This window comes from Muscardinus avellanarius (genome assembly GCF_963383645.1).
Source record: "Muscardinus avellanarius genome assembly, chromosome: 7".
NCBI classification, from domain to species: Eukaryota; Metazoa; Chordata; class Mammalia; order Rodentia; family Gliridae; genus Muscardinus; species Muscardinus avellanarius.
In genome coordinates, this window is record NC_137793.1 from 56508936 (window position 1) to 56520275 (window position 11340).

The 11340-nt window shown below is 57.6% G+C and overlaps 1 protein-coding gene across 2 annotated transcripts; it reads left to right on the forward strand.

Moving 5' to 3' along the window:
- Window positions 1-1670: 1670 nt before the first annotated feature.
- On the forward strand, window positions 1671-11049 carry RASGEF1A (RasGEF domain family member 1A; the record flags this gene model as incomplete). 2 transcript variants are annotated; one of them, XM_080699052.1, is made up of 12 exons in its annotated part: window positions 1671-1871; window positions 3773-3895; window positions 5315-5452; window positions 6149-6397; window positions 6625-6699; window positions 6985-7077; window positions 7630-7732; window positions 7804-7883; window positions 9415-9606; window positions 10414-10537; window positions 10810-10882; window positions 11025-11049. In XM_080699052.1, the coding sequence occupies 12 exons, from the start codon at window positions 1674-1676 to the stop codon at window positions 11047-11049; spliced, it is 1473 nt and encodes a 490-aa protein (XP_080555178.1). The 2 variants fall into 2 exon arrangements, with proteins under 2 accessions (XP_080555178.1, XP_080555177.1); XM_080699051.1 differs by having other exon boundaries at window positions 1674-1871; window positions 6176-6397.
- Between the last annotated feature and the right edge of the window lie 291 nt (window positions 11050-11340).

The window sequence follows — 11340 nt, forward strand, 5'->3', positions numbered from 1 at the left end:
TGGGTGCTCTGTGATTCTCTGGGGTACTGTGGGGAGGGTCCTGAGTCCCCACTGAACCCTGGCTCCTTGGGCACCCCTGCTGCTTTCCCTCCAGGCCCTGCCCTTCAAGGTGCCACAAGCTGGACTGAGGAGGGTGGGCTTTGGCAGAGGCTGTGAGTCAGGAGGGCTTGGGGCATGCTCCCTGACAATACCACTTTCTGCCTGGAGGGGCAGCTGCTTCTACCCTGGCAAGGCCAATTCCAGTAACCCTGGGGGATTGGGGAGAAGAGGTGCTGCTGACCCACCTGAAGCCAGCACTGTGTGCTCCTGAGGGAGTGGCCCTCAGTACATAGGCCTTGGGCAAGGTGCTGGGGCCAGCAGGACAGCCGCAGGTGAAGAGGAGCCCCGGAGCTCACCTGCAAGATTTTATTGTGTAAATGGTCACAGAATACCGCTTTCAGTCTGCCAGAGGGCAGGAAGGTGAATGTGTGCTGCTTCTGCTCTGGTGGGTCTGCAGCAGTCCTGGTTAACCCAGGGAGGCTTCCTGGAGGTGGGCTGGACTTGGAAATCCCAGGGTTTCCTTGGCTGTTTCCTCCCACAGGACTCAGTTGTATCATCTGAAAGATGGAGAGTTTGCTGCGGCCATGGCCAGCCCCACCTGGCCGCAGGAAGAACACACCTCAGGGCAGGCTGCCAAATGCTACATCACCTGGTAGGGAAAAGAATTTCCCCTAAATCACCACAGCACCCAGCAGAGGCCCAGCTGTGGTGTGAGGTGGGGATCCCGGGGGACAGCCCCAGGAAGCAAACTCCCATCAGGACGCCCCACCGCTCAGGTGGCAGCAGTTCCTTGCCACCTGAGTCTGCATGTCCCCAGCCCTGCCCTCCTGCTCTACACGGTGCTGGCAGTGGCTCAGGTCCCACACAGGCTTTCACAGTGCCAGGGTGGGCCCTGCCCCTCCTCCTCTCTGCCTCCTGGCCTGACAAGCTCTCTCTGGGTTATGGCCCAACCAGCTCGTTGACTTCCACATGGCCCCTGGTGGGCTTCTGCGACAGTGCTCTCATCAGCTGTCCCCAGCTTAGAGAAGTGGCAGGTACATCCTGGCCTCAGGACCTGCATGAGCTGCCTGGTGGTCACACCGCTGTCCCCTCTCACCCTGTCCACACACACGACTCAGGACTTTGGCACCTCCTGTCCCTTATCTTCAGGAACGACCTTGCCTCCTTCCTTCCAAACTTCCTTCCTTCCTTTCTGTACTAGGGATTGAACCCAGGGGTGCTCTATCTATGAGCTACACCCCAAACTTTTTATTTTTTATTTTGAAACAGGGTCTTGTTAAGTTACCGTACTAGCCTTAAGCCTGCGATCCTCTGGCCTCAGCCTCCCGGGCACTGGGATTGTAGGTGTGCACCACGTGTCTGGCTGGGTGCTCCTGTGAGCCATGTACCACCTTTCTTAGACTCCCTATATGTCTCTCTGTTTTCTCTAGTTCCCTTCTCCCCCAGTGTAACCCCAGGAAGCAGGCTCTGTATCCAGCCCTGTACACAAAGCAGGTGCTGGAGAAACATACATCAAACATACACTGAGCGGCCCCACCCGCCCTCAGCCGGTGCTGCTGGCCCTCACCGTGCACTCCTGACCAGGGCCTCCTGGTTGCGCACCTCACAGCTGCCTTCCTTTCTCCCAGGAAACTATGCCCCAGACGTCCGTGGTCTTCTCCAGCACCCTCGGGCCCAGCTGTAGTGGACAGGTGCAGCCTGGCATGGGAGAACGGGGAGGTGGGGCCAGCAGTGGCTCCGGAGACCTCATCTTCCAAGACGGACGCCTCATCTCTGGGTCCCTGGAGTCCTTGGTGGAGCACCTGGTCCCCACAGTGGACTATTACCCCGATGTGAGTGCCTGGGTCCAGGGCAGGGGAGTGTCATGGGGAGGAGTGATGGGTCGCAGGGAAGGCTGCCTTTCCCTCTGCTGTGCACACACAAGCCCCGCCTGAAGGAACCCACAGGGGCTTTCTGTCTGCAGCCGCTGCAGGCAGGTGGAGATGGTCCTGGGCACACAGGAAGCTGAGCTAAGCCCCTACCCTAGGGAGAAGGAGGAATTTAAAGGGCAAGTCTCTATACTCTGGGTCCTGCAAGAGGAGTCCAGCCCACTTCCTGGAGCCCATCCCTGAGCCAAGGCTTGTTTTGTTCATGAACCTCCATGGTCCAGAAGGAAGAGTGACAGCCTGCCCCAAGGTGCGCAGCCCCTCAAGGGCAGCGTGGTTCTCCAACAGCCCCTATACTCCCTCTTAACCGAAAGATGGCATCGGACAGCTGGGTGTCGTGGCCCACACCTGTGATGGAGGTGGAAAGAGAAGGATCACAGGTCGGAGGCCAGCGTCAGCAACTTAGTGTGACCCTGTTTCAGAATAAAACAGTATCAAAATAAAATAGTGCTGGGCTGTAGCTCTGAGGCTAGTGGCATCTGGGAACAGAGGCCTTTCCTTGTTACGCCCCCTTCTGCTCCCTTGGTGTGCTGAGAGTCCATATCAGGCATGGCCTGTCCTGGCCTTGCTGCCCTTACCCTCAGCATCATCCTGGCCATGGCTTTCACTGGTCAGATGCTGCTGGCTGAGGAACACTGACCTCCAGCCCCACTGTGATGCTAGGGTCAGATTGGCCTCCCACCCTGTCAGGCCGCCTCTGCCTCCCAGGGCTCTGGGAAGACTTCTTTGTACTGCCCATTCTCCTCTGTCTTTCTCTCCATCCCTTAAACTCTGAACATGGCTACTGGGGCCAGTCACGGTGCTAGTAGCACCAATTCTACTGCTGCATACCTGGGAACAGCCAAGGGAAGGACCTCAGGCCCTTAGGAAGCCCTAGGGCAGAGCTGCAGCCTCCAGCCCCAGCCAGGCTGTGGGACTGTGGCCCCATGCCGCAGCAGGACAAGCCCCTCACTGGCCTATCCCAGAGGAGCCATTGGGTTCACGGCTACCTGTGTGGTCCCCAGTGCCCTGGGCTCCTGACTGCTTCCCTGGAGAGAACACTGGGTGGCAGGGGAGGAAGGTGCAGCAGGAGAGGCAGCTGGGCAGGCTCCACTGCGGAGACCCTGGCCCCACCACTGCCACCACCTCATGTGTATGGGCCCTGGCACTCCATCCCCAAACACACATGCTCCTCCCCTGGATGTTCCTGCCTTGACCAAAAGTCCCCAGAGAGGTGCCTGTGTGCCTTGCCTCCAGTCTGTGTCACCTGCTCATAAGGAGCCACTGAAAATCCCACATGTAGCTGGAACCCCCAAGACAGGGCATAATAGGAAGCCTGTGGACACAGAGGAGGATCTATACCAGGTCCTGGCTGGGAGGCCTTCAAGGCCTTGCCTGCCAGTTCTGCCTACCCTCACCAGGCCTCACCTTGCTGAGGGGCAGCTTACCCATTCCTCAAGCCTCACCCCAAAGACTAGGCCCTGCTTTCCTGGGAGACCAGCTCCCCACATCAAGCCACGCCCTACTGACTTGCCCTTGCCCATTGACCAAGCCACGCCCCTCGGCCTGCCTGTCAACCTTGGGCAAAGCCCAGGGGCATCTGGAAGAACCAGGGGCTGTAGGCCCAAGAAGCACTGCCAACAATGCCGGGTTGAGCCGCCATCATGGGTGGGATGGAGGGTGCTGCTGGAAAATCATCCTACAAGGAAGGCTGCACTGTGGCAGGCAGCTTGGGTGTGCAAGAAGGGAACTACAGGCCAGGGCCAGGCTGAGAGCCCACCCAGGGCTGCCACCTGCACGGCCGGCCTGACGGAGCTTCCTTTCCTTAGAGGACGTACATCTTCACGTTTCTGCTGAGTTCCCGGGTCTTCATGCCCCCACACGACCTGCTGGCGCGCCTGGGGCAGATCTGCCTGGAGCAGAGACTGCAGCTGGAGGCTGGGCCGGAGAAGGTGAGCCGTGGAGGGAGGCTGGCTGCCGCTGCTCGGCTTCTCCCCTAGGAGGCTGCAGGCCGCTGTGGCCCAGCCTGGCGGGCCCTGGTAAGGAGAAGCCAGCCTTACTCTAGCCTCTACCTCCTGGTCTAGGGGTGCCACCAGAGCCAAGAGCTCCTCTCTGCTGCTCAAATACCCTCTGCTGCTGCTGGCATGCCCTCCCCTCTGCACAAGGTCCCCACAGGTAGCCCTGCCAGCCCTGCGGGTCAGTGCCAGGGACCCTGAAATGGAGGGCTCCATTACAGCTATCAGAAAAGCCAGCAGTGCCCCAGAACCAGGCAGCACTTTTGTTGCCCCTCTCTGGGGCCAGATGGCAGCATCTTCAGCCTAACACTACTCACAGAAGAGGGTTTCAGTGACCTAGATAGGACCCTTTACCCTACTTGTCTCTTCTGGATAGGGCCATGCTCAGAGAAGTTCTGATGTTCAGGAAGCCCTGGCTTGCCCCGAGGCCTTTGGAAGGCAGGTGCTGGGCGAGGCTTTCAGAGGCTCAAGATCCTGGTGCAGAAGACAGCGTGGTGGGCTGTAGTGCAGCAGCTGGCATTAACCTGCTCTCCTCCTCCCAGCCTTATGTGGCCAGGCCTCCTGCCACTGGAGGTTTGTAGGAAAGGCCCATGGGCAGCCTGTGCTCTTTCTTACATACTAGCAGGTGCCATGTGGTGTAGGCCCAGAGCACCTGCCAATCACAGCATCCTGAGGGGCGGGTCCCTGCTGAGCAGGGGTGCAGGGCTGGAGCCTAGGCCCCATGGGAGCCTGGGTTGCCAGAGCAATAGGGCCCCCGAACGCAGGCAGGGCCAGGCTGCGGGTGGAGAGCTGATTGAGGGGCCTGAGAGGATCTGTGCAGGAACAGTTTGGGGCTGGTGGGCATTCCAGTGGGTCTGTGGGGACCTGGTGGCTGAGCATCCTGCATCCTGCCTGGCCCCTGGGGGAGGGCCATCCTCTGAGCAGGGTGAGCAGCCTGCTATCCTCCTGTGCTGGGGTGTAGGGTACCTGCTTCGGGCTGCATGTGTGGGTCGACCCAGCGGTGACAGGGTACCCCTCACCTTGCTTGCTCCTCAGCCCACAGCACTTGCCAAACTGCCTTTAATCAAGAGGAGGCAGATGAGAGTCTCCTTTAACATGATTTTGCCCAGCGGCTTTTTCTGTTTGCTTACTGTGGCCACTGTCTAAATGAAACTCATTTTCTATGTCATGGGAGTGGCAGGGCAAGTTTTTGGAAATGAATTTATTTAAGTGGCAAAAAAGTGAACTTAGGAGATAGGAAACACTTGGGTCCCGCAACTGGCTTAGATAATGCAAAACTGCCAGCCATGCCTGCGGCAGGGACATGCCCAGCAGTCCCTCTGGTCCACATACTCACCCTGTTTTTCGCTGCTCCAGGCCAAACTGAAGTCCTTCTCTGCCAAGATAGTTCAGCTGCTGAGGGAGTGGACAGAGGCCTTCCCCTATGACTTCCAGGACGAGAAGACCATGGCCGAGCTGAAGGCCGTTGCGCACCGCGTCACCCAGTGTGATGAGGTGAGGTCCCTCCACCCTGCCCAGGCCACTGGGATGAGTTTGGGATCTGCCTTCAGGAAAGTGGGGCCTGTGGTCCCCTTCCTTGTCACTCCCCAAGATGGAGGCAGGGTGCTCTGTTGGGCCTTGCCGCACTCCCAATGACAGCCCAGCTGGCCAGCAGTGGGCCATGTTCACCACAACACTGCGACATGAAGTTGTTGCTGTCCCTCTCCTGGCCCCAGGCACCCTGTCCCTGGAGCGGGGGCTGTGGGGAAGGTACGAGCCCGTCTGCTCTTCTCCCAGTTTACTCTTGGCCTTTGGTGGAGACAGGAGACCCAAGGGGCGGAGAGTTCTCAGTGCCCAGAGCTCCTGTTCCCCAGGGGCTCAGGAGGCCCTTGGGAGGGGCTGGGGACCCACGCTGCTCCGACTTTCCTTGTTTTGGTCCATTCTGTGGGCTTCCATAAAGGAGCTAATGGTGTAAGGAGCAGCTCATCTGGCCACCTCCAGGAAAGCCACCCCTTCCAACCCAGAAGCCTAGCCTGGCCCTGCCCTCTCCCCTCCCCAAGCAGGATGGCCCCTCAGAACCCGTCCCACAGCCCCAAGGAGCTCACACTGCTGTTCCATCACCAAAGACCTGGCCTCATGGCCAGTCAGCCATGTTCCTGGAGGAAAGGTGGGTCTCCACATGGCCATGGCCCTGCACATGCCTGCGATGACGCCCTCATGGCTCCCCGACCCTCACAGGAGAACAGCACTGTAAAGAAGGCCATCGCCCAGATGATACAGAGCCTGCTGCTCTCCCTTACCACCCGGAGCCAGCTCCAGGAAATGCGGGAGAAGTTCCGGCTGCCGGCAGTCGACAAGGGGCCTGTCCTCAAGGCCAAGCCACCAGCTGCTCAGAAGGACATCCTGGGTGTGTGCTGTGACCCACTGGTGCTGGCCCAGCAGCTGACCCACATTGAGCTGGTCAGTGCTGCCGAATGCTCTGCCTGGGGGGTGGGGCGGGCCATACCCTCTCAAAGGGAAGCTGGGCCACCAACCCTGGCCACTGTGCCAGGTGGGCTACGTGTCAACGGAAGCCCCAGGACAGGATGGCCCAGGGAGGCCCAAGGCCTCTGTCGCTCTCCCCTGTGGCTCTGCCCCTCCTCCCAGTGACACTGCTGCTCACCCTCCTGTGCTGCCGCCTCCCCCAGGAGAGAGTCAGCAGCATCCACCCGGAGGACCTGATCCAGATCATCAGCCACACAGACTCTGTGGACAAGCACAGGGTGAGTTGCCAAAGCTCACTTGCTCTCCGGGCCCTGCCAGTGCCATTGGCCTGGCCACCTGGGTGGGGGCTGCTGCTGCCCCTGTCTCTGGCCTCCCTGGCTCACACTGCAGGGCCTGGCAGTGACAGTGCTGCATGCTGGGAGCCAGGCTGGCCTGCTGGCTGAGCCTCACATGGGGCAGCCGAGAAGCAGGCGGGCTTGATCTGGGCTGCCATGGAGGGTCCAGTCATAGCAACTGACTTGTCCAACCAAAGTCCTCTGGGATCCTTGTGACCTGCCCCCCAGTGCCGAGGGGACATGACGAAGACCTACAGCCTGGAGGCCTATGACAACTGGTTCAACTGCCTGAGCATGCTGGTGGCCACCGAGGTGTGCCGGGTAAGCATGCCTGCCCCAGAGAGGGTGGGGCGGCTGCCTGTCCATACCCCGCGAGACTCTGATCCCTGCCCTTCCTGCCTGGAGTTAGATGATGGAACTTGGAAAGTAAGTACACAAGGCTGGGAGTGGTGGCACATTCCTATCATCCCAGTATACTTGAGAGGCTGAGACAGGAGGATCACAGGTTCAAGACCAGCCTCAGCAACTTAACTAGCTCTTGTTTCAAAATAAGTAAAATAGGGCTGGGCGTGAGCTTGGAAGTAGAATGATTTTTAGTTCAATTCTCAGCATAAAAGAAAAGTGCACAGACTATCCATTTCTAGGGCCTTGGCAGTGCCCCACACAGGTCCCCCACAGACAACATCAAAGTCTCATCCCTCGAGAGTTCTGCTTGTGCACCACCATTCTGCCAGGCTGGTGGGCTTGCAGGGCCTCCAGGCGGATGGATCTTCCCTCTGTTGTTAAGAAACTGGCAGGCCAGGCAGCCGAGTCCCAGGTCTTCCCTGCTGTCTGCCCCCGGTGGCTCTGCACTATCAGCCTGCTGCCTTCCAGGTGGTGAAGAAGAAGCACCGGACCCGTGTGCTGGAGTTCTTCATCGATGTGGCCCGGGAGTGCTTCAACATCGGCAACTTCAACTCCATGATGGCCATCATCTGTGAGTGTCCAGCACAGGTGGGGGCCGCCAGCGCCAGCCTCCCGTGCCCTGACCGCCCACTGTCCCTGCAGCTGGTATGAACCTCAGTCCTGTGGCCCGGCTGAAGAAAACATGGTCTAAAGTCAAGACGGCCAAGTTTGACGTCCTGGAGGTAGGTGCAGCCGAGAGCTCATGCCTGTTCTCGATCAGCCAAAGGGGCCCCTCACATTCAAATGTATGGAGCTGGCCTGGACCATGTGCTCCGGCCATGGGTCCTTGAGTTGCTCTTGGCCTTTGCTGCTTTGACAGAACCAGCAAGGCCTGAGGTAAGTTCAAGAGAAGGATGAACAGAGACGGACAGGAGCACACACCTGTGATCCCAGGGCTTGGGAGGCCAAGACAGGAGGACCGCAGGACTGAGAACAGCCTCAGTAACTTAGTGAGACTCTCAGCAATGTAGAGATCCTGTTTCAAAACAAAAAATAAGAACTGGGCATGGTGGTACATGCTTCTAATCCCACTACTTGGGAGGCTGAGATAGGAAGATCATGGGTTCGAGGACGGTCTCAGCAAGTAGTGAGACTGCCATCAACCAAGTAAGACCCTGTTTCCAAATAAAAATAAAATAGGGCTGAGGGTGTAGCGCAGAGGTAGAATGCTCCTGGGTTTAATCCCCAGTGCCACAGGTAAGTAGGTAGATAGATAGATAGATAGATAGATGATAGATAGATAGATAGATAGATAGATAGATAGATATAGAAAAATGGACTGGGGTGTAGCTCAGAGGTAGAATGCCCCTGGGCTCAATCCTAGTACCACAAGAAAAAAAAAATCCTAGTACCACAGGACTGAGGTTCATACCAGCTGCAGGGACAGTGGGCGGTCAGGGCACGGGAGGCTGGCGCTGGCGGCCCCCACCTGTGCTGGACACTCACAGATGATGGCCATCATGGAGTTGAAGTTGCCGATGTTGAAGCACTCCCGAGTCTTCCTGGTCGTTCCCTTGGTTGGCTTCTGGTCCTGAATCATCTGGGTTGTCCAGAGGCTGGCAGGCTTTAGCAATGTAAGGAGACCCTGTTTCAAAATAAAAAATAAAATAGAGCTAGGGGTGTAGCTTGGAGGTAAAGTGTAGCTCAGAGTTTAATCCTGTGTGTTCATCTTTAGTCCTACCCAGATGGATTTGATCAAAGCATCCTCTTTTTATTTCATCTATCTATCATCTATTTTTGGTATTGGGGATTGAACCCAAGGGTGTTCTGAGATACAACTCCAGCCCTGTTTTGTTTTTAATTTTTTAATAGGATCTCCCTAAATTGCTAAGGATCTTGCTAAGTAGCTGAGGCTGGCCTCAAGCCTACCATCATCCTATCTCAGCCTCCCAAGTACTGAGATTACAGGCATGTGCCACACACCTGGCTTTATTTCTGCAAAACATTTGTGTCTTGTGTAGCTGGTCGGGTCTGGGACATGTCATTATATAAAGAGGAGCAAGGTGAGACCTGGGCAGGGCAGGGCTAAGATGCTTCTTTATGGCTTTGCAGAGGCCCCAGGGCTCAGCAGGCTCCTTAGGGCTTTGCCTGTCCTGTCCTGCATGCTTTCCTGGGTAGCCGTGGGCCAGGCCTCCTCTGTCTGCCATCCCGTGCTTTGCAGACGGGCATCCTGAGCAGGCCGGAGGGGTTCACAGGTCCTTCCTGTGCCTGCAGCACCACATGGACCCATCCAGCAACTTCTGCAACTACCGTACCGCCCTGCAGGGGGCCACGCAGAGGTCCCAGACAGCCCACAGCAGCCGCGAAAAGATTGTCATCCCCGTGTTCAACCTCTTCGTTAAGGATATCTATTTCCTGCACAAAATTCACACCAACCAACTACCCAATGGGCATGTTAACTTCAAGGTGAGCACAGCCCCTCATGGCCGCAGCAGGGCAGGACAATAGAGACAGCATTGCATGGTTTTGTGGCAAGGTCTGCAGGTTTCTCGAGGCTTGAAAGAGCCTTCAGGACTGGGTGAATCAGGGCTGTGGTATAGCCCAGAGATGTGAGGGAGAAGGCGTGAACTCTGCCCCTCTGCAGGGAAGACTTGACCGCAGGGCTTGTGGACTCAGGCGGCCTCTGTTACCTGGGGACCCTGGTTTCAGTGGTGGTCCTACCTCGGAGGCAGAGCAGGGGTTCCTTGGGGAATCAGATCAGGAAGGCTTTATGCAAGAAGGACTTACTTGGGCAGAGACCAGGCAAAAGTAGATGATTCCAGGTAGAAATGAAGAACCTGCCCGCTGGGGCGCAGGGCACTGTGCCAAGGATGGAGGGTGGGACACAGCTCCTGGGGAGGTGGAGGGGTTCCAGGCTCACATAGGTGAGGGGCAGGGGGTGCCCTGGATTCTTGAACAGGCCCCTGTGAGTAAGACCCCGGTGTGCCCTGCCTGGGGCTTCTGTGCCAATGTGGCTGGAGTTGGGGACCCTGCCCTGGGGAGGCCTGATGGCACAGGCCGAGGGCAGGATGGAGTGACCTCAGGGGACACCTGTTGATTCTGATGCTGCACAGGCCACTGTGGCCCTAGGGTCTACTGTGCAGGAGTCACTGTCTCTGTCCTCCCAAAACCAGAAATGGGACCAGCAGAGGCCAGAACCCACATCCTGCCCTGACCAAAGGTATTCAGCTTGGTGTGTCTGAGGATTATCTTATTGCTTTTCTGACCCTTCAGAAATTTTGGGAGATCTCCAGACAGATCCATGACTTCATGTCATGGACGCAGGTGGAGTGTCCCTTTGAGAAGGACAAGAAGATTCAGAGCTACCTGCTCACTGCACCCATCTACAGCGAAGAAGGTGAGCGGCTCCGACCCCACCCAGTCCCTTGCCCTCTTGGGGTCACTCAGGCTGCTCAGCTCACAGGGTGCGTGAGGGAGGGTCATGGGCAAGTGATGACAGATGAGGGCAAAGGACGAGGCTCCCAGAGAGACCAAATAAGAAAGCAACCCCAAGTCCCCAGCCCAAGGTCCCGGTCCCCTTGGCCGGGGACCACCTCCACCCTGGACAGGGCAACTGGGTGCAGCAGGCGGCCGAGCAGATGTCGGTCCTGAGCCCGCTCCCATCCTCAGCTCTCTTCGTCGCCTCCTTTGAAAGCGAAGGTCCTGAGAACCACATGGAGAAGGACAGCTGGAAGGCCCTCAGGTGAGGAACACTGAGCCCACAGGGAGGGCCCAGGGTGGCTGCCACCCATGTGCCCTCTGGAGCGGCCCGGGCGGTGGGAGCCGGGGGCTGGGGCTGGATTGGACAGGATGAGAGCTGACTCTCCCCTGCCCCTTGTCCCCAGGACCACGCTCCTTAACAGAGCCTGAAGGTGTGGACACAGCCCGTGAACACGGGTGAAGCACACGCTGCTGAGTTCAGATCTCCATTGATACGGGTGGAGAGAATGCGCCTCACTGGCTGGGGCCCATTTGTACATAACTTTTATGAAAAAGACGACGGTGATTATTCCCTGCACTGAGCTTGGGCACTTACAAAGGTTTTCTTTGTCGTTGTTTATTTAAAGTAACAGGGCAGGGCCCTGCTTGGGGAAGGGTGGGGAAAGCATATCATGGGAAATACCATCCATGATAACATCTTATTCTAATGAAATGTAGATT